This window comes from Ptychodera flava, chromosome 22 (genome assembly GCF_041260155.1).
Source record: "Ptychodera flava strain L36383 chromosome 22, AS_Pfla_20210202, whole genome shotgun sequence".
NCBI lineage: Eukaryota > Metazoa > Hemichordata > Enteropneusta > Ptychoderidae > Ptychodera > Ptychodera flava.
In genome coordinates this window covers 32,074,349-32,096,284 of record NC_091949.1, presented here as the reverse complement: position 1 = coordinate 32,096,284, position 21,936 = coordinate 32,074,349, and the positions used below count along the sequence as shown (strand labels likewise).

At 36.8% G+C, this 21,936-nt stretch overlaps 1 protein-coding gene across 2 annotated transcripts; it reads right to left on the bottom strand.

The window, feature by feature from the left end:
• Positions 1-12,604: 12,604 nt before the first annotated feature.
• LOC139123211 (vesicle-associated membrane protein 7-like) lies at positions 12,605-21,875 on the bottom strand. 2 transcript variants are annotated; one of them, XM_070689322.1, is made up of 5 exons: positions 21,496-21,875; positions 20,415-20,614; positions 17,497-17,698; positions 16,373-16,528; positions 12,605-14,957 (listed from the first exon to the last, which is right to left on the bottom strand). In XM_070689322.1, exons 2-5 carry the CDS (start codon positions 20,561-20,563, stop codon positions 14,811-14,813), a joined length of 654 nt encoding a protein of 217 aa, XP_070545423.1. In that variant the 5' UTR covers positions 20,564-20,614; positions 21,496-21,875; the 3' UTR covers positions 12,605-14,810. The 2 variants fall into 2 exon arrangements, with proteins under 2 accessions (XP_070545423.1, XP_070545424.1); XM_070689323.1 differs by having other exon boundaries at positions 21,411-21,593.
• Positions 21,876-21,936: the final 61 nt, after the last annotated feature.

Genomic DNA, 21,936 nt, shown 5'->3' with positions numbered 1-21,936 from the left:
AAGATTCACAAAGTATTAAAAAGACGGCCATATTTCTGGAATTATTGTGATTTGAACAAATAAGTATTCTTTACTACATATAACTAGGTTCGTATTAACAATTATGATGGACACTCTTTGCTTTGCCCACCGAAAAGAGAGAAAAGTGTGCCATTATTATTAGAAATATCATTGCACTATGCAGCATGCACTATTAAACAGGAATATGTAGCGCTGTAAATATCCCTACGCTATGACTATTTTAACCTTGTGTAGCGAAAATACAGTTTATTGTGGAAAACTGTCCCTTCATGAAACGAAAGCACTTTCACCAACTCTTTCGCACTCCTCCATTGATAACCTAAATGTACTAGTCTAACAACTGCAATGAATTCTTCAGAAACAATCGCGAACACGACTTTGTTCCACACAGACCAGGCCGAGCAGGCTTTTACTCATAGCATGTTTTGAGAGTTATGCCTCCTTAGCATTTCCAGTGATGGCGATGTCAATATTTAGCGAAGTTTGCAGTTTTGTGCAAAGATTAAAAACATCTGAGCAAAATAAAAGACACCGTACGGTTGTAGATTGTAGGAGTGCAGTGGTGTAACAGTAGCGCACAGTACCAGAAGGTAGGCAATTCCAAAAACGAGAAACGTTTTGCCAGCATACCAGTGATACTATACAGTAGCTTTATGGAGAGAGATAATTTTTGTATGGGGACAACCATTGGACCTTACTCGTAGGCCAAGTAGACTCTGTTAAATCTTATCTGATTTCAATGAAACGTTGTTAGTCAATTGTGTTGGTTTACTTATTAGAAAACATATTTACTACTGTAAAATGCAGGGAAGCAAACCGAACCATACAGGTTAAGATAATCTAGCATATTGAATATTTTATCGCAAAGAAAAATAACTAATTACATGTACATTCTCATTTGAAAAAGTGGCAACCCCTACTATATTATTTATATCGACCAGCAAAATGTCACTTATATGCCAAATTTATGCTGTATTTATACTTTATGTATACTTCAATTTATTTATTGTACGGAAAAAATTCAATAGATGTAATGTAAATAATTAAAGCCCACCCAATAAATATCGCAAAATATGAAAAAAAAAACGTTTTGCCAGCATCAGGACAATTCTATTTCTTACAACGTACCCTAGAGCTAAAAGCTCAGACATTCTAGAATCACGTGGTGCATGTAACACTGATTTGGATTGAGCCAGCTAAATCACAGTCGCCTCAAAATCTGGTGTTTTGCGTCATTGAAGACGAAGACACTATCAAATATAGCCGTCGGGATTGGATCTCGCAATGCCGAATATAAAAGCACTTACGCGATAAAAACTTTAAAAATTGACGAACCATGTTCTTCGTAGATTATAATTGTCTGACGTTCTAAGAAGTCAACGATCGAGGAATATGCTACGGCACTTGCATGTTATTGCCTTCATACATTTTTACCTCGATGTACGTTTGTGGGTATTATGCTACTAATGAGAAACTTGTGCGTTTAAAATAAATTCTTTCAGACTAGCGGGATACGGTGGCAGTACAAGTATAGAGTGTTTCATTTTATTTGTGTATATATGGGCAGTAATATCGACTGAATGACCGTATTCCTTGTTAAAGTTAATAATCTGAGCAGTGAAGCGTGTCCTGAACGAATCAGATTCATGTACCGTATTCCGTTGAGTGCAAGAAGGCTACAATTACGGACACGGTTTAGTGTGTCTCGTAAAAGATGTGACTGTTGGATGATCTTGCCTTAAAACCAATTTTCTCCAATAGTGTGTGAATTCCAGGAAATGTCAGAGCTATATCTTGTGCCATTGTACAGTGGCGGTTTGGCATTTGACATCCTTGAGGAAATACCGTGTACGTGAGGATTGACATTTTAATCACGGACACATGCACATCGATAAACGGCTCACTGCTCAGTCGCCAGTGGCTAGAAATCTACTACCGCATCGGGTATCATCGTGCGACAGAACCTAGACTAGGTCTCTTGTACTGTCTATGAATAGATTTAAATAGCAGCTGAATAGGAAAATTTGAGCTGAGCAGAGGTGTAATTTCCAGTATTTAGAGAAAGTGATAAAAGCTTGGTGACGTTGTCAAGGTATCTTCAATAATGCAGTGTTAACTTTTTGAAACGATTCTTCTCACTTTTTCCTGCAACAGTGACGATTGAGGAAAATAGTTTGAAAAAACTGATGACCTAAACTCTACAAGATCTCGAAAACGTAGAACATTTTCTTATTTATTACGCTATAAAGAATCGCCTTATGGGCGCCCACTTAAGTGTAACAAGATAGTGAAGCTTTACGGTGAGTTGAATTGACGCAATTTACGATCATTAAATCACCTTATCGATGCAATAGACTGTTCTGTAGACTGTCGACAGTACGTATTCCTTTAGTGAGCGTTCGGTTATTGTAACAGGGATGTACTGGCAAATTCTACTCGCGCCTCCGTCAAAATAATAGAACCCCACGACCTACTCAAAACAATTTTGATGATCCTCCCGTTAGAAGATGATAAAAAAATTATCCCCCTCCCAACCCCCAGCTACGCGCCATTGCTAGAGGAAATTTTGATTATATTTCAATAATTTTTCCTTTTATTTTTTGACAATTTTTCAGTAATTCTGTTCCATGTATCAATGTTTTCTTTGTATACTTCCAACAGCATTTTAAATACCCAGTGGCAAGTACATCTAGTAATGTTGGTGACTCATGCAACGAAATCCTGGAACACAGTTGTCAAAGGTTATAGCTACTGGGCCCTTAATAACACATATATTGCAATGAGTATTGCTCCGTGTGGAACCACGGTCAGTGAGTATATTTATTTGCAGTCTGATTTTATTCTAGAATTCGATTCAATTGCTAAATAATTTATTAGCCGCTAACTGGATATGTCTCTAAACTTTGTATTGACAAGAACATCATCATGATCATATGTTTTGTGTAGCATTGGCACAGTTATCAGGGAGCCTGCATCACTTGGCTTTATTAGTTCTCAAATTTTTATTATGAGACTGTAAACATTGCAAGTGAAAATAATATATTTGTCCAAAGCTAACAAACGATATCATCTGTTTGCATTCAGCAGAGGGGTAATTCTTGACACATTAACAGTAATGTACCGTCGTCATTTTGTACACTGAGGACTTTAAATAATTATGCAAGTTAAGCATTTTATGGTTTCTTGATGTGATAAAAAAAATAAAAATGAGCGACTTTGTCCCTTTAAAATTGAAACTTCAAATGAAGATAGTGTACTATTATCCTATGTAGATCTTAATTTGATTAAGATCCACCGCGGAGTAAAAATAAATTTGTGTCAAGTATCATATGTTTTGAGCCCAGTGTGTAAGGTGTAGGTTAAGCCATGTCTCATAAGTAAACACTTCATAATTTTTTATCAGAAGGATACCGATATTTAATCTTCAAATAAATATAGTGTACTAAATACATTATCCTAAATAGGTCTTACTTTGATGTCATCATGGAGTAAATAAAATGCTGTCAACCATCATATATTTTGTGTTATATGGTCTCCAATATATAAATTAAAGGGACAAAGTCGGCCATTTTTCATGAATTTTGTTAGGTACGAGATACTACTTATATTGTTTGACATGTTGAAAGATAATGAATGAATAGGTGACCATGCATATATTCGACCCCGGTTTTAGACAAATTAAATGAAACCATCGCGAAAATGAATTAATGGTCATGACCATTAATTCATTTTCGCGATGGTTTCATGAATCGTGTCTAAACCGGGGTCGAATATATGCATGGTCACCCATTTATTCGGTATGGCCGACTTTGTCCCTTTATCCACAACGGAGTAAAAATAACTCAAGTTGTGTCAAGTATCATACTTTTCACGTACCCATATAGGTCCGTGTGTATGGTATATGCTAAGCCATGTCTCATAGCTTGTACCTGAGCCACAGCATGCCAAGAACCCGCCATTTCCACTCTGCCTGTAAACGCTGTTGTAAAGACTTGCAAAGACAAGAAGTTAATGAGACAGAAAATACATGTACATGTATATTCCGGCCACAGTGTACCGACTTCAGATAATGAAAACACATCGAGAATCGCCTTTATTTCCTAGAATATTTTTGTACACTGAAACAAGATTTTTTGACTGGTGGATTTGTTTTGAAAATCAAGTGACACTCCACTGTACTGTTTGAAAAAAGCATGAAATGCCCTTGCAGTTTTCCAATTACAGATGATCCCCCGGGATTTTGCCGCTCGGCTATAATAACTTAACTCTCTCTTAAGTAAAATAGAATGTATTAAGTCGTAACCGGTGTCACAGGCAACTACCGTATATCAGGTTTGAATCCAGTGGTTTATACCCACAGTCAAATGCAGAGTTATTGAGTGAGAGTGACGAAGGCATGAGCAAGCACCCGGCCCAATTGTCGTGCAGCCACACGAAGAGAAACAAAAAGCCAAAACAGCACAACGGCTGTCGTCAGTCTCCTTTGACCGACTTACATATGTAGAGGTATAAATAAATTGGCTTTAGCTTTCTGTGAGATAAAAGAGGCATCGAATAGCATTCAACTCTGCGTTCCTTTCATTAAACTGCTTAGGTAAATCCATATTTGCCTTCTTCACTTTTCCTTCTAAAAGGCCACAACCGGACATATGATATCAATCGATCAACTTCTTATTTTCTCGTACCCTTCTGTCATTGTAACCATTTCTAATATTTCAAATATCAGGTTCCATACACTAAATGTTACTTAAATTCAAGGGCTTTAGAGGATATACCAGGATATTTTACAAAATTTTTCACAGGTTTGACTTTTTGAGGTCTAAAATACTATTTTCAAAGTATTATTTTACGATAGGTCACTATAGGTGTACCCATCAATTTTACCTAATTCAGGGAGACCTTGAAATTTGCGCCTTTAAAGGACTTTCCTGGTGCATACTGTACCCTGCATATGTCACAAAGCACTCTTGTTGCATCTGTTTTGCTCAGATAGTGTCGCAGCTCCCCGCATAATGAGCTTCAAAGTCTTGGGTTAATTCTCCCCCTCGTGCGCCCTCAACCGATTAGCCGATCTATGAGGAGTATATACGTGTACAGTAAATTGTAAAAGAGCGTGTGAGAACGGTCAGAATGACTCACCAGAATAGTAAACAACGGGACAGTTGCAGGAAACTAACCGGCTTCAGAAAATCTAACAGTGGTATTTTTCATGTACAGTGTATGCTATACTAACATCAGCGGATGCCAATCAGCGGATGCAACATTACATGTACTCTTGCCCTCCAAGAAATGGCTTGCGCGGCCATCAATAGTTTTCAAGACAGCTTTGTCGGCTGCCCCTAAAGGGAATATTGGAGTAATCTGGGCTGAACATAGAGGGCGCAACATATCCACCAAACCCCATTGTTGCTACTTTTAACCACAAACAGACTGATTCAGCTTTTTTGTGTGTAGATCTTTAAAGGTTCTCTATTTTCACATTAAATCTACAGGTATTGTCTTGCCCTCTGTATTAGGCAATGCTAACCCTGGAAAAGAAATGTTTGCGGATGAAAAATGTTTGTCAGTCAGCTTATTTTATATATTTGTTACAATTGTCATGTATTATTTAAAGGGAGGAAAGCCGTAACATTTAATACTATAATATATATAACAAAACACTTCTGATCTCCCAAATCTTTCATTCACTTTTCAAGCTTTTTAACAAATCTTTTCTGGTCTACCACTAGGACTAATGTGGCTCATTTTGTATCTCTTGGAGCCAGTAAATGTTCACCCTTTTAGTTTTGTGGCAATCATCAAAGAGATGGTCGCCATTTGATTTTCAAATATCGGTGAATATCGAGTCATTTGCTTCTCTGAGACCTAAGTTTGCACTGTGACCCCTGATTTTTAGTCTTGCTTTGGTAAGAGAAAGTTGCGCTTAGGAAAGTTTGAGCAAAAGTTTAAAATCCCTATATATCAAAGTGCATACAACCTTAGGGAGTTAATATTGGTAACTGTTGAGCAAACTATAGACGTGAACAATGAGATTTAGACAGTGCACACTGTTAACACAGGGCACTTCAACATAATTTTTTGGAGTAGCAAATAAAGAGCAATTTAGAGATGAGTTACATCTAATGGAGACTCAATGGAGTAAGTAGTCATAATTTTATATGCATTGCAAAGTCACTATAAACCTGATTCAGTGAAATGTCATTTAGATGCATTGCAAAGGGCTTTGGGCATGTGAGGGCGCTGTTCACAATTGTTCAAGGGCACCGTATACTGGTAAACTTCAATTCAATTCAATTCAATTCAAATTACTTTATTGTCCATTAATGAAACACGCACAAATGGAAAATTTTCTCTAGGCACCGCAAAGCTCCTGACTTACAATAAAAAACACACATATACACAAAAAATGGAGTAAATTACGTATAAAATTCCGAGTTTAAAACTGCAACAACTGAAGGTATAAAAGGCTTTTTGTACAAGTTTTTATGCGCAAAAGGTACCTTAAGTCGTCGACCTGACGGGAGGATTTTGAATTCTGTGCTGAATGGATGTGTTTGATCCTGATGTGATGGATCTGAATGACTTTTTCCTTCAAAGATTGGTAATATATTACTGAAAGTTGCCGTTGTTTTACACCAACAATCTTTCCTGCCAGATTGACGACTTGTGTTAATCTCATTTTGTCCTTAACTGAGAGGTTCCCGTACCAGGATACAATATTAAACGTTAAGATACTCTCAACAAGCGAACGATACACAGTTACTGAAATATTCTTGCTGACATTAAAGCCTCTCAGTTTCCTGAGGAGGAATAAGCGCTGCTGTGCTTTCTTAACAATTAATTATAAATTCAGTGTTGTCTGTAAAACGACATTTCGAATCTAAAATTCTACCAAGATATTTAAATAGTGACACTCTTTCAATTTGTTTCCCATCTATGATTATCGGTCTAAGTAATGAGTCCGGAACTTGCTTCTGTGCTCCCATGATACAAAGTTCTATAGTTTTACCGACATTTAATTCAAGAAAGCTTTGGTCGAACCAACACTTCAAATAATCTATAAATAGGAAATAACTACCAAGAGAGTATTCGTCTTTGAGTAGTGCAACTAAGGCCATGTCATCAGCAAATTTTATGAGAGTGAGAATGACGTTTATTGTACTTGGGCCTCAGCCAAGTACATTTGTTTTCATTCCGTGGGAAAAAACTCTGTAAGGTATAACCATTTCTGGCTGAGACCAGGGAGGGCAAAATGTCTTGGCTTCATCTTTCTTGGCATAATAAATGGCGTAATGATGCTAACTTAATGGAAGTGCTGCTCTCAGCCAGTCATGAATAAGTGGGATGTAAATATAAATGCTTCTCTATCTGAGTTTTTGCCACAAAATCTTCTGAATATAATCAAAATGTGCATCGAAATGCAACAATTAATGCACCCTCCGTTTCCTAAGCGATGGCACGACCCTTGCTACACCCACTGGACGAGCCAAAGTGGGAGGGGTAATTTCAGTTTGGTCGAACAGGAGGGCTCGAGACCAGAATTTAACATTTAAACTTGAAACATGTTTAATCACTGATAAGATGTGGACTAGTGTTAATCAAACTGAAAGTTTGAAAAGGAAAGGTTTTATATCCCGGACACAATGAAAAACATTACGACTGGAAACTGTACCCCCAGTTGAGAATAGTAATGCCCACAGCGATGGAGAACACTTATCCTTGAGCTGAGAAAACCAGACCATCATTTCGAAATAGAGCTGCAGATTCGAGAAGCTCGTTCAAAATAGCTAGGTACACCCCATAAAGGGGTGGTTTCGAGTTTTGAGGGCAAATTTCGCCTCCTTCATATAGAAATCGTACGTTTGTTTTTCCAGGAGAACACACCATTTGACACAAAATTTGCATGTAAAGGGGTCGCCAGTAAGTACATGGTCAAATCTGGCATAAGAAACAATATGAAATGTTGGGTAAAGCCAGTCCAAAATAAACTGATTTGAACTTTTGTGTTTTGTAATTTATACCACTGCAGTAACATTACCTTTTTTTGACAACATCACACAATGTAATACGTTTTGAAACTGAATACTCCGACGTATTCTGTGTCTCCTTTGCTAAAAAATACGGTATGCCGATTACCATGTAAGGAGATGATGACGTCAAGACAGATTTGTAGTGCGTTTGGTCCTGGATGGTGCACGAAGTTTTGTCGAGGTAGCTTGTGTATTTGTTTCCTAAATGGGAGAGATTAGGGTCGATCTAAACGAAGGCCGAAGAATTGATGTTATGATACTCTAAGCGAGCTGAACTCTAACGCGTATGGTTGGATAATTTGGAGGATGTCTAGAATCAGGGTCTAGAATGATCTCGTCTCATTAAGATTATTTGGCGGTCAGTATTGAATTTCAACTGCGTCACAAGTTTGCGAAATGAGTATTCCGTCGAACGGTCAACGAACGATGTTTTAGAAATCTGGAGACATGGCACATCGCATTTTTATTTTAGTATTTTATATTTTACAAAAGATTTAAGAAGCAATGATTTTGTCGAAAATTCTGAAAAAAATATAGGAAGATTTGATCGCGAACACATTTTCACTTGGGGTCAACTAGCCCTGCGTACGATGCTGTGTGTTCCGCTACAGCTAATCGCCCCGCTCACCACAGCCCTGCAAAGACTCGTACGTAGGGTCGGTGACTTCAAATCCATTTTGGGACTTCACGTAAAAAGCCAAATTACTGCCGAAATTCAGCGTTCTTGGGCCCAAGTCGTATCCCAGCCTACCTCAGCTACTCGATCGCTTCCAAAAATGACAGTCTTTTATTCACTTCTCGTAAATAACCGTCGATGTCGGCAACTCTCTCGCTAGCCCTGCGTACGATGCTGTGTGTTAGCTGTAGCACATAGCATCGTACGCAGGGCTAGGGGTCAACCGGATGCGCTATTTTGCGGGTTGCGGGTTGAGGGCATGAAAAAATGTGGGTTTTTTTTTATATCATTTTCGCCCTTCTCACACTTCAGATTAGTTCAACCGCCGATAAAAGCACAATTTTCGAAATCGTTTTCAACGCCGTTTCAAATAATTTTATTGTGGTGAACACGATTATAGTCCTAGGAAACTTTTCAAAGTCACGCTGGATCAAATGCTTGAAGGGGGCATACCGGCATGGAGCGACTATCATACTGCAGGTGCAAGTCATACGTTCATGATATTAGGAGATAAATTATTGAGAGCTGCAGAACACAAACTCATCCAAAAATATTCCTATAGATCGATTCCTGAAAATAAGGCAACGCACCGGCGTGTTTTTCCCACTGAAATTCTCGCGTAAAATGTTAGCAGAATATCGTTCTCTGAGGTCGCGACCTCGCTTGAACCGAAACGGCAAAGTAAACTAAGTCCTTTGTTGTACGTCTTTTCTCTTTTAAAGATTTCATGAAAAATACACGGCATTTACAATACACATCACTTCTACGCTTTTTTAAGTCAAATATTTCCTTATGCATTGCATTTAACTAGGCATTGTTTAATTTTCTGTATGAGTTGCCCTGGAACCGAATTGTGAATGGATGCATTACAAAGAATTTACTTCCTATGGCCTGATACTAGAAATGTAACAATTTTCATTCCGCGATAAGTGGCGACATTTCCGAGGCGCGATTTTTTTTTGTCAGTCTGGTATTACGTATATTTCTCACTCACATCCATGGGAAGAAAGAAAAGTGATTCAGATCCCTAATTATTTGTAATGGCCAGGCAGCTCGGAATAAATAAATTGGTCCTCAGAATCGCCGCTTTTAGTTTAGCAGATTTTGATTTTTTTAGGAAACATAACGTATTTTCACCCATTTGGTTTGGTCTGTTATAGCATCTTTAGTCCAAAAAAATCAAGTTTACAGCATTGATGTTTTCAACAGCCTTCAAATATACAGTATTACGTTAAAATACACCATATAGTAGTGTTTCATTAATTTTAACCATCTTGACCTGATGGTGAAATATGGACTTCGCAGGAAAAGGGATACTGTACGATAGACCTGATCATCATTATTTATAATAGACACATTCTAAAGGTTTTATTTCTTATATACTAAATGCCATATTACATATATTAGAAATCTAGCCATAATTCTAAAAACCCGTAGCCCGCAACCCGCACTTTAGCAGATACCGGGGTCAACATGGGGTTGCAGCCATGTTGCCTCAAAACTTATTTCTGCCGTCTGCACTCAAAACTCAAAAATGTCGGATATGAACCTGAAAAATCGATGCAATTTCGTCAAAATTCGGCGAAATTTCAGCCTATAGACAAAATTTCATCTAGGTAAGGTAAATTTACTGAAATTTGATCGACAAATAATCCTGAGCTTGAACGTGACAGCTCGCCTTCTCCGGGAAGTCAATCATCCAGCTGCCCATACACAGTTGCCCATATGGCCAGGTTTATGAGATTATTTTCAAGCGAGCGAGCCAATAGAGCTAGAGGTCTGATTTTTGGTATATAGGAATAACTTAGCAATACAATTATTTTGACAAAATGTCAAGTGACCTCAATGACCTTTGACCTCAAATAGATATATTTGTCCACAACTCAGTAACCACAAGTGCTACACCCTTCATATTTGGTATGATGGGACACCTTATGACACCACATATTGTACCTCATTAATTATGCGCATATCTAATTCTGAGCAAGCCAATAGAGCTGGATGTCCGATTTTTGGTATATAGGGATAACTATAGGGTAGAAATCTAAATATGCCCATCTAAATATTAGACATCTACCATCGACAACAAAAGAAATTTGCTGTAATTTGAATATTTAAGGAGTTTAAGCAATTTTCACTATAAATAAAGAACCCCTGCCTCAAACTCCACAAAAGTTGCTAGACATATTTTGCCGTTGTCATGCCATTGCTTCGTTTAATAACCAGTTAATCAAATGCCTAATTGACAGGAGGAAATTCAAGACCATATTTGAATAGTAGTATATATTGTCCTCAAAATTACTCTATCACGGCCCAAGTACTCATTGCCTTCAGCAATACTGCCTTGTTACATCTTAATTCATTTGTATAAACAGAGAAAAGAACGAATGATATAGTACACAGCCTTGGGGAGCCCCCGTATTTAAAATCAATTCGTTCGAAAGATAACCTTGTATGCTTACACGTTGTGGCCGATCACACAGAAATGATCTAATCCAAAGAATGAATGTAGTGTTGGTTTGCAAATCAACAAGGCGTCTGAGCAGAACATGAGGCTGTATTGTGTTAAATGCTGACGAAAGTCCATAAACAAGATTCGCACGAAATTTCCAGTGGAATCCATATGACTCGTAATTAAGTTGAGAAGTGTTAAGGTTGCATCTTCTACTCCTCTCTTAGCCTTATATGCAAATTGCAGCGGGTTCATACGATCGGACAGAGACGTGGTGAGCCTGTTATATATAATCCTTTCCATGCATTTACATATAACGGAGGTCAGGGCTAATGGTCTAAAGTCGTTTAACAATTTAGCACCCTTTTTTTTAGGCTTCATAGCAAAACATTTGCCACATAAGGAGGTAGACTTCTTCAAATCAGTGTCATAATCTAGAAGATGATTCTAGAAACAGTTTGTCTGGAAAGGCACTGTTAGAGTTCGTTAGACAAAATTTGGGACATGAAAACATGCATTGCATGGGGATAAATTTGCTATGGGCTGTCCTACTGTTCTAGTTAATTTACTGTCTCATTTGCTGCAAAGCTCTGTTTGCCATACACAGAGTACAAGTATGTCTCAACCTAGCTTAGAGTGGCAAACAGAGCTAGTGATCTTAGGTACACCGCTTTGCTGGAGTTAAGCTCTCAGTGTATGAAACAACTGATGAAGGTACAATCATGCATGGAATTACAGGAATCATGGAATACGGAAACACGGAATAACAACACATAAAAACAGCTGTGGGGAATAGGGTATACATAATATTTGCAGGTATTTAGCACTCTTCATTCACTGAAGAAACTGTTCTTGATCAAGACAAACATGACATGGCTTTATTTGTTTCATGCAACTCGCAGTTTTACACAGCTGCAATAATTGTTGCCCACGCACAGGGTGTGCACTGGCTTCTTCTGTAGTGTTGCCTGTGTTGCGCTGGCCTGGGCTGTGAAGTGAGCAACAGAAGACCATACTATGCAGCTTTCATGGTGCTATAGCATCTTAGCATTATGGTCTATAATATGCATCACAGACAACAGAATTGCAATTTCCACGCAGGCAGGCACTTATTTCCTAGCCTACTAAAATTGTTGTATTTGAAACTTTGTACTGGGACTCTAAACTGACTTTTTCTCTCCTAATTTCCTGTAAATTGAGCAAAACATGTGTGTCTATCAAGCTAGCGTACAATTCCAACATCCATCAAGTTTGTGCAAAAGTCAAAATATATAAAATATACCACATATTAGAAATGGCAGTCCAATTCCATATACGTACTGTAGGTCAAATTGATTCCACAAATATCAGCATTTTGGACTGAATTTTATTTGGGTGGATTACATGATTGATGCGATGAGAGATAATTAAATACAGTACACACACTTGGATACAATATAATTTTAATCAACATCAAATTTTGACCACAACAATCAAAGTACTGTAAAGGAAAGTTAGCACACCGTTGTGATGGCAGTAGATACTTTTAAAACATTTAACTGGTCTTAGACTATCTGTACAGACTCACTCTGGCCAAATTTATTACAAATTTTCATGGTGTGATTGTAAGATATGTTCTGTTCAGTTCAGCTACAAGTTGTAGGCAAGTGCAGAATAATCAACATTACAAGTAAATGTAAACAGTGTGTTCATCCTCAATGTTTTTGACTTTTTTGCCTTTCTGATGAGTTGCCAAATGTTGTCTCTTTGAAGTAAATTCTTCTGTGTAGTCTGTAAACATTCATTGTTTGATTTTTTTTGTCATGTATAAGATGAGGCTCCTCTGAGCAATAGTGAGATACAATATGATGTCTGTGCACACACTGTTCACAAGGACTGCTCAGTGGCAAAAATCATGTCACAATGACAAACACATGCAAACTGATAAATATGGTATCAATGTGAGTTTCTATCTGTCACTGTGACAGGCTAAGGTAAATATAGTCCTCTAAGATGACTTTTTGCACTCTTGGTAGGGTTCCGCACAGTTTTCACCCTTTCCCTGCCATGGTCTCACCCAAAACCATTGTTAGCAATGGAGAGTGTGGACCGGTTCACAGGAAATTGGGGGTGAACAGGTTAATGCTAGTCCTTTGCTCATAAACATCCACGGTATAATTCAGGTAACGATTTTATACAACCATAACATTTAAAAGTGGTAAACACATTAAAGACATTTAAAAACATGCCAAAGTCACATTAAATACCGCTCACGTTACAACCGAGACAAAAATTATCCTGTATATACAAAAAATCTCTTCACAGATATTGTCTACAATTCTTGGTAGTACAGTGACAAATTTAAATATATTCAGTGCTATCTTTTTTGCTCTGAAAAAGTGATTGCAGATTCCGAAATGATATGACTTGTTCAATGGTGATCATTTCATTCCATAAAGGGAAATTCTTGTTATATGATTTATATGCACTTGGAAAGAATCTCAAAAACTCTGAATATCACAATATAGAATAATGACGTCATTTTAATGTAAACTTCTCTCATGAGTAAAGAACAATCACTGAATCAAGGTAATATATACCGGTATATATATTTATAAATAAACTTAAGAATTTCATGTTTGAAATATTTGTTTCTGTCTAGATAAGAGATGCAGACAAACCAGAAGCTCTGATGTTGAATTTTACCAAGATCATGCAAATTTTGTTATCTCAAGAAAAATTGTTTCTTCACTGGATGACAGTTTTGGTGATCACCAAATAGTCTGTCCATGTGACTTAGTGTGTGACCGGGAAATCACCTGTCTTGACAATTGATATCCGTGTTGTAAAATTATGAAATCGGAACAGAATCAAGGTGAAGCACATTTGTGTGGCCCAAAATGCTGTCTTTTGTTAAGGCAATAGTTACATCAAACTTTAAATATACAAATTACACTGGGATCTCACAAAAGGCTTCCAAGTAAGTTTTAAAGCACCGATTACATAAGTCAATTTTGTAAGTACTTTTGTTCAAAATGTGCAATGCATTGATATTTTCCAAAAAATGTTAATATATGAAAGATAGTAGCCATAAATGAACTTGTTCAAACCAAATCATTGATCAACGCTGTATGGAATTGACCTCAACGGTTCGAAATGACCACTGCTTGTTTGACAATCTGAGTCACAGTGACTCATGGGTTGTTCAAATTTTAATCTCATCTTCCTAATATCTGAGCTACCTTGGACAAATTGTGATCTCATAAATAAAACAGAACACACGGTCTTCGAACTCTGGCACCTGATGCTTAAATGCAGTAGCTTAGGGAGACATGCTCATTTACATATACCACCATATGTAGGGCATCAAAACTCCCTAGTTTCAAGTTCTCTACCTCATTCATCAATATTCTCCAAGGCAGCTCATATATTATGAGTAAGAAGACTCCTTACCATTAGCAAAGTTTTTAATTACTATGTCAGTCACCCTAGGGTGGGGTGAAAGCTTTACAAAACACTGGAAAAGATTATCATCATCACAAGAGCTCATACCTTTGCTGGTAATTACTGATTAGATTTGTTTGTGAGTAACAGTGAGTAACATGTACTTGGAACACACTACTCCACACATCACTCAGATCAAACATACTCTCTAGATCACACCCGTCGCTCCCAAAATGATCAACACTAGCACTGTGATCACGACAAGTACCACTATCACTAAAATAATCATATTCCGTGTGTTTTTCCACCACATCTGGTTCTTAACCCGCTTGGCTGTTTTCTGGAATGTCTGGGCCTGTCGGTAAAAATGGAAGAAAAGTTGGCTTTTGTTATCTTAACATGTATATCAATTATATTTATGTGCTTTACAGTATCATTGATTGAAGGTATACAGTCACCTGTAATCTAAATATGCCCATATATGGTTCCTTGGTATTCAAAATGCCCATGTGAGGGCACTATTTTTTAAAAAGCGGCCACCCGCTAAAAATCTATGATTGATAAGATCTTCTCTTTCCATGGTAACTGTGGCAAATTGGAACACGTGACAGTATACCTTTAAATCACAGTGATAAGTTTGTGGCACATTTGACAACAATAGTACTATCATGTCCAAGGTTTAACCCTCTTCCCACAATGGTTTGACCCAAACGCTTTATTATCAATAGCGATTCATCGATTGTAAACCTGTTTACAGGGAATCAGGGGTTAAATAACCTGTGTTTTTCTCTTCATGGTATCCCTATTCTCACACCAAATGTATGATGTTGCTGTAATACCTACTGATGGTTGTGGATCTTTCTAACATTTATGTTCCATAAACTGTCAATGTTTGTCATTCAATCAGAAATCAATTATTCTGATACTTAATGCAAAATACATTTCATTGTTTTGTGATAGTAAAAGAATGACCATGATAATGGCTAGTATGGACACTGCTAATATTTTTGTACAAGAGTTGTATTGTGATTTACATATTGATATGCAAGGCAGAATACTGTGAAGAGTTACTGTCCAAAATAATATTAAGATTGATGAAAACGACTTGAAGATAAATATGGTACCTAGTACGAAGACATTTCCACCCTGTCCAAAATAAATATTCAGTATAACTACTCATTTATAATATTGTATTGACTATTATGAATATGTGAGAATGAGTAATCTTATTGGTTGACCTCAGTTCTTTTCATAATGTGTCACAATTTGGCATTTTTTCAAATTACGCATCATGATACACAGATTATCACCAATGGCTGATCAGATGATGGGCACATTTTAAAATTCACTTAAACAACATTTATATGTGACTTTCATCAGAGTTACGGAACTTGTGAGCTGTACGTTGGATCCAAGTGAGTGTACAATTATATATGGGCTTTACATGCTATGAAGAGATGTGTTTATGATGGATGCCAGTTTCAGCCCAGCTGTCAGATAGTGATACTGGTTGCACTTTTAATGTCTAAGCCATGACAACAACATTTTGGGGTACTTTGTGGGGTACATAGAGGGCTGATTTAGAAATGAAATGACCGAATATTCAGAGGATTATACAGTTGTGAAAACAACACACAAAGTATTGAAAACAAAGTCTTTCATTTTCTAAATTGCTTTGACACAAGGTCTATACTATAAATCCACACAAAATGCTGGAAATAACATCAACAGACATTGGTCGGTCCATCATATGAAAACAAGCTGACTTACGTTTGCTTCCAGATCTTCAGTTTTAGATATGAGGGTGTCAATCTTGTCCCCTCTTTCAAGAACCTTATCAATGTTCTGTGTCATCACATCTTTGACTTCATCTACTTGGCTTTGCAATACTGTCACAGAATCCTGTTTCACATGGGAATATTTTTCCTGAAATGAATCAGTATTGAAATTGGTAATTTTCTCTTTTTATGATTCATTCATTCATTCATTCATTCATTCATTCATTCATTCATTCATCCAGAATCTAAATTAATCACTTGAATATCCTCATTTACATCTTTCCATGGAAATTTTAGGGATGCCATTCTACCTAATCACTTTTAAACCAACTTCTGAGCATATTTTAATTACTATTGGTTAATGTTTGTTGTTGGAAATATGGACACAGTTATGCTGCTATTGATTTATGAGAAGGTAAATGGTTTCACTTCAGATACAAAACTGTAATTTCTGTTCTTATGCCAGATGTGTATTCATTTCAGAGATCATTCTGCTATTTATAGAAAAAGGAAGACCTTCCAACAGAAAAGTGGAGTTTCACTTTCTGGCAGTCTAACTGATTTCACATGTGTGGTCTCAGTTGCCATGGCAACACAGACCATATGAAGACACAAAATCCCACCATAATTACAGGCAGGAACAAAAACTTAGACATCGGATCAAACCTTCACGTTTTCATTTTTCCCCCCATTTCAGTTATGAATGTGATATAACATGACACAGAGATTTTCAAATAGTCAAACGGCACCAACAATTTTCAATCAGGGAGAATACACAAGTGGGGCCTTCTGAGTAACCTGTCACTTATTTTTAAGTAAAATTTATTCACGTATAAAACTTTGATAGCCAATATATCTGCCATGAACATTAATCTCTATATCTACATAAATAAGGAAAAGCTCATAAAAATGTACAAAGCAATGTTCTGGAAAAGCAGACCGTGTGAAAAAACCAGAAACCACAGAATGTCAATAGTTTCACTACAAGAATGAGTTCAAGATAGAAACTTTTATCTTCAAGCCTCATCAGTCTTGAAAATTTACCCACAAAATCAACTTTGTTCATCACCTTGTAAGTATACCGAGTGTTCATAAATAAGTCAAATAGTAACCTACCATTTCTGTTGCCATGACATGGTTAACACTGCCTTCTAGCTCGTGTGAACCTGCAAACTGTACTTGTGGACCAACTTCAGTGTCATGGCTGATATGCCTGACAATCTCTTGGAGGTACCGGAATGCCTGCGCTCTGGGAAACTTCTTTTCCGTAGCACACATGTAAATGATACCATTTTCAACAATGACGTGAAATAAGTAGCTGCAAAAAAGACAAAGAAATGCATTTCCTAATTACACAAATTATTTTATCATGAGTACGCTGCCCTGAGTCTTCTGCATTGGGAACATTTCATTTTCCACATTTCTCTGAATTTGGCCTCTGAATTTGGCTTCCAGTGAACAAAGGAATTTATGCACAAAGGGTCTTTACACATAAACAAACTCATATCCTGTTGTGTAGATGATTGCCAGTCATGGGTCAAAATATCCGGCTACACTCAGTGTACAGGTTCAAGAAACCTTGCACATATGAACAAATTTTATTGGCCTTGACTGACTGTTTATTTGTCTAGCCCACCTACAGCAAAAAATATCTAAATCACTACATATTATAATGAACCACAAACAGAGACACAAATTAATTAGTCACAGTTCCTGGTTCAAGGATCAAGCGATTAGTCATCTGTCTTATTTGCTGCTTTGATGTTATGTTAAGGGTATGCTTCACTGTACGAGTAAAGCTATTAGATCCTCAGTTCAGATGCAAATGGCAAAAATGAAGAACAGATATTTCAATGGATGATACCAAATTTTTGTTGCATTAAATGAAAAAGTTTTGTATAATTTCAAATGCAGAAATGGAGGGTTTATGTTTAATATGTCACAATTTTTAAGCAACTGCACAGGAGTTACAAGATATGTTGTATTTTGAAAAATACACAGAAAAGAATTTATGGTTCTTGCTAAACAGAACCCACCTTTATTGCTCTTGCTACATGTGTCCTGAAACTCAAAATCTAAAAAATGTCATAAAATTGTCAACTGAAGCCAAACAAAGTACTTAAATTTGTGGCCTTGTACCAAATGAAAGTTTTCAATGTACGAATTTCAAAGGAATTTCACATTATATATATATATTTCTATTCATTAGTATGTTAATGGTGAAATCTTCATGTGGATTTGGGGAGTTGATAGAGGAATTTAAAGAAGTAATAGGAACTTTGAAGTAATTATTCAATCACATATTAACCTTCAAAACATACTACATGTCTGGTGTTGTTATCTCAAAACTGACAAGTGGGAAGTCATGATCTTTCTTCCTCCAATAATGCCTGCATTTGAAATTTAAAATTCAACCTCTGCCCTGGTTAATGTGGCAGTGTCAGACTTCATTTCAAGTTTAAGCCTTTGGGAAAAAGACTTCACAAACTTTGTCATTCAGGACAACATTTTCAGACCAAGGTGTACTTGTGAACAGTAAGCAAGAAAGTTGTTGACACGAACAGTACATCACTATGTCAGAGATGGTATCAGTTTGATAATTAGTCTTTCAGACTGCTTTTATATTTAAGCAAATTAAGGAAAATTTTGCAAAATGTTGTAAAGGATTCATATTTTGTCAAATGATCAAAACCTCTTCGGATATTCACGATTGTCCCTCAGTATGTAAATTGGCAAATGTATGACTGATATTTTCTGCTCTCAGGACAAAGAAGCCTTGTCATTTTACTGATCTGTAGAAACACTGGTAACACAGAAATATTGTTGACTGTGCTAATTAGAACACCATGAATCACTTTAACTTTGCCTTTTTAACTCTGCCTTTTTATTTCCAAATTATTACGTGGTTGAAGAACAGACGTTTCTCTCATTCCCTGCAAAGGCGGCAGTCACATAACATAATCTACTAATATGTAACTTTAGTAATTAATTACTAAAGATTGACTGATTGATATATAACTTTACTTAGCTATGTCTACATTAGATATTAGTTTACTGGTATGTATCCAATTTGTTTACTGGTATGTATCCATTAGATATTTGTTTACTGGTATGTATCCAATTTGTGCCTTGCAGTTGTCAAATGTACAATCTTAAAAAAATCAAACATTGATATCATGTTTCCATCTTATCAGAATTGGTGCATGTGTGACTAATACATGTACACACACATAAATATAAATAAATAAATAAATATATATATATATATATATATATATATATGTGTGTGTGTGTGTGTGTGTGTGTGTGTGTGTGTGTGCGTGTGTATTTAACAATATACACACAAATATACAACATGTATGTTTGTATTTTCCTATTCACTTACAGCAGCTATCTATGCTATACAAGGGAGTGCAGTATTAGTTATTTATCATATTTCTTGTGATATTTATAGAAAGAAAAAAGGCATAAATGTCTACAGCAGTTTCCTCTCAAAGTGAAATATTGTACCATTTATCACTTAAGCAAAATCGACTGTACCCTCTGAGAACCTGTACAATAAAGTAATAAATTATCATATTCCTAGATTGTGAGCGTGTTTTAAAAAAGGGGCAAAAATATCTAAATATTGCTCCTTTCATTATAATTTGAATAAGATGTATTATGATGTCACTGGAAATATTTCAACTAGGAACATCAAATGAGTTTCTATAAACAAGAGTACATTGCTAGAGATGTCAGGCATTATTCTGACAAAAACTGCATCTTTTCAAAGTGATGGAGTGAATAGATACTATATATGTACAAAAATACATGTGATGAACTCACACTACCCTTGTATGCTGTATTTGTTTGCAGTTTTCAGCACAGCAATAAAAGGTACTTTAATTTGAAAATGAATCTTGAAAGTCATTAAACTTATTGCTCTTATCAATACTCCTTCACATACATCCGCAACAAAACTATAAACCAGGGTCAAAGTTGTAAAATGCTGCAACTACAGCTCTGAGTATGAGAGAAACTGATAAACCTACTTGTCTGATGTATATGTGGTCTTTTTGTTCTCCTTGGTTGGAATGTTTTTCAACATTGAGTTAGCAAGATCTTGAAAACTGGTAGACGAAATTGTATGTTCCGCCAGAATGGTTGGCCCCCTTGCTAAACAGCAGTAGAGGATCGTCATTTTGAAGGCTTTCTGTGATGAGCTGTAGTATTAGAAGTTACTGACAAGGTTCTGAAGGGAGAAAAAACGTTTGTTATGACAACTTTGTCATGGAACCTGGGCATAGTAACGGGCAAAATAAGATAGAGAAATCATATGTGAAATTTGCGGAAGAAATGGCGTTTCCACTTTACAGAATTTGATTTTTTTCTGCGAAAGACGTACTTCAATAAAGTGACCACTTATCATGTTGAAGATGTTGTGAATATAATGCGGTTCGCGAGCGCGTGTGCATTTGTTTGGGGTTTTCCTCTCAGTTTGAACACACCGATGACGTAATAAATGCCTTCGACTTTGCAGCATACCTAAATCTGGAAACAGCGCATGCACGATCGAGTACATGGAAAGAAGTGGTGTTGTTCGTGTTTAGGACGTGGCGTTTAGTCATCGCTGACTCAAACATTCGACTTGATACAAGCAAACCGTCACTGATGTTGCAACAGTGGCGGTTTGCTTGCATTAAGTCGAATGCCTGTGATAGCGTGTATAAGCGACGCCCTACAAAGCGATGGATATCAATCTGTCTGATACTGTGACAGCCAAGGCTCACGGAAATAAACATTCGTCGTGTGTGACACTGTCACTATATCGGGCGACCGGTCTACAGGCCGGCCAACACCAACACTAAAATACATCCACAGAATTTTTCGCGACCCACACTGTACATTTCCACAGGGCAAAGACAATATGATATGCAAAGCTTAGATTACCAAATAATGAGAGAACAAAAATGGCTAAACGGAAGCGCGCATCCTTGAACAAATCACGTGTAAACCGTGGCAACCTGTTGGAAAAATACGGCATTTACCTGATGGGTTTTGTAATTGAAAATAAATATTTCAGATCGAGTTTGCCATTTCAATATTTTGTGTTAATATTCATACAATATTCACCTTGCTTGTACCGGATGGCGATAAATACGGCTGTGGTCAGATCGCCATGTAGAGAACTCTATCCTGTCGGTGATATCTCGGGATAGACAAACCAGATTGACAAGACACAACTAAGCTCTGGGATCCTCCTCCCACACAAAGTCTCGTGAGAAGTCTAACAGGTTCGAGATTACACTTTCGACATATTTTTTTAGTTCACTGCTTATGATCAAAATACTTCAATTAAGATTTGCAAGTAAGGTATTTGTTTTGGACAATGAACAAATAAAGAAATAGATATTTACTGTGGAAATGGACGGCCATAACATGGAAAATATGGGCCTGAAAAAGATTCCTCGCTCGAGGTCCTATGTATACCATGACGTCATCGGCGCTTAGCTACAGCTTGCCATTTCTAGTACTGTCATTCAAATATCTTTTTTCTATATTTGCCAGAAAGGA

Bases quoted from the DNA above. Each gene is read 5' to 3' on its own strand.
- LOC139123211 (XM_070689322.1), bottom strand. From the start codon at position 20,563: ATGACGATCCTCTACTGCTGTTTAGCAAGGGGGCCAACCATTCTGGCG. The intron at 16,529-17,496 runs GTAGGTTACTAT...GATTCATTTCAG, and splicing joins ATGTCATGGCAACAGAAATG to GAAAAATATTCCCATGTGAA. The intron at 14,958-16,372 runs GTAAGTCAGCTT...TTTTACCGACAG, and splicing joins CTGAAGATCTGGAAGCAAAC to GCCCAGACATTCCAGAAAAC.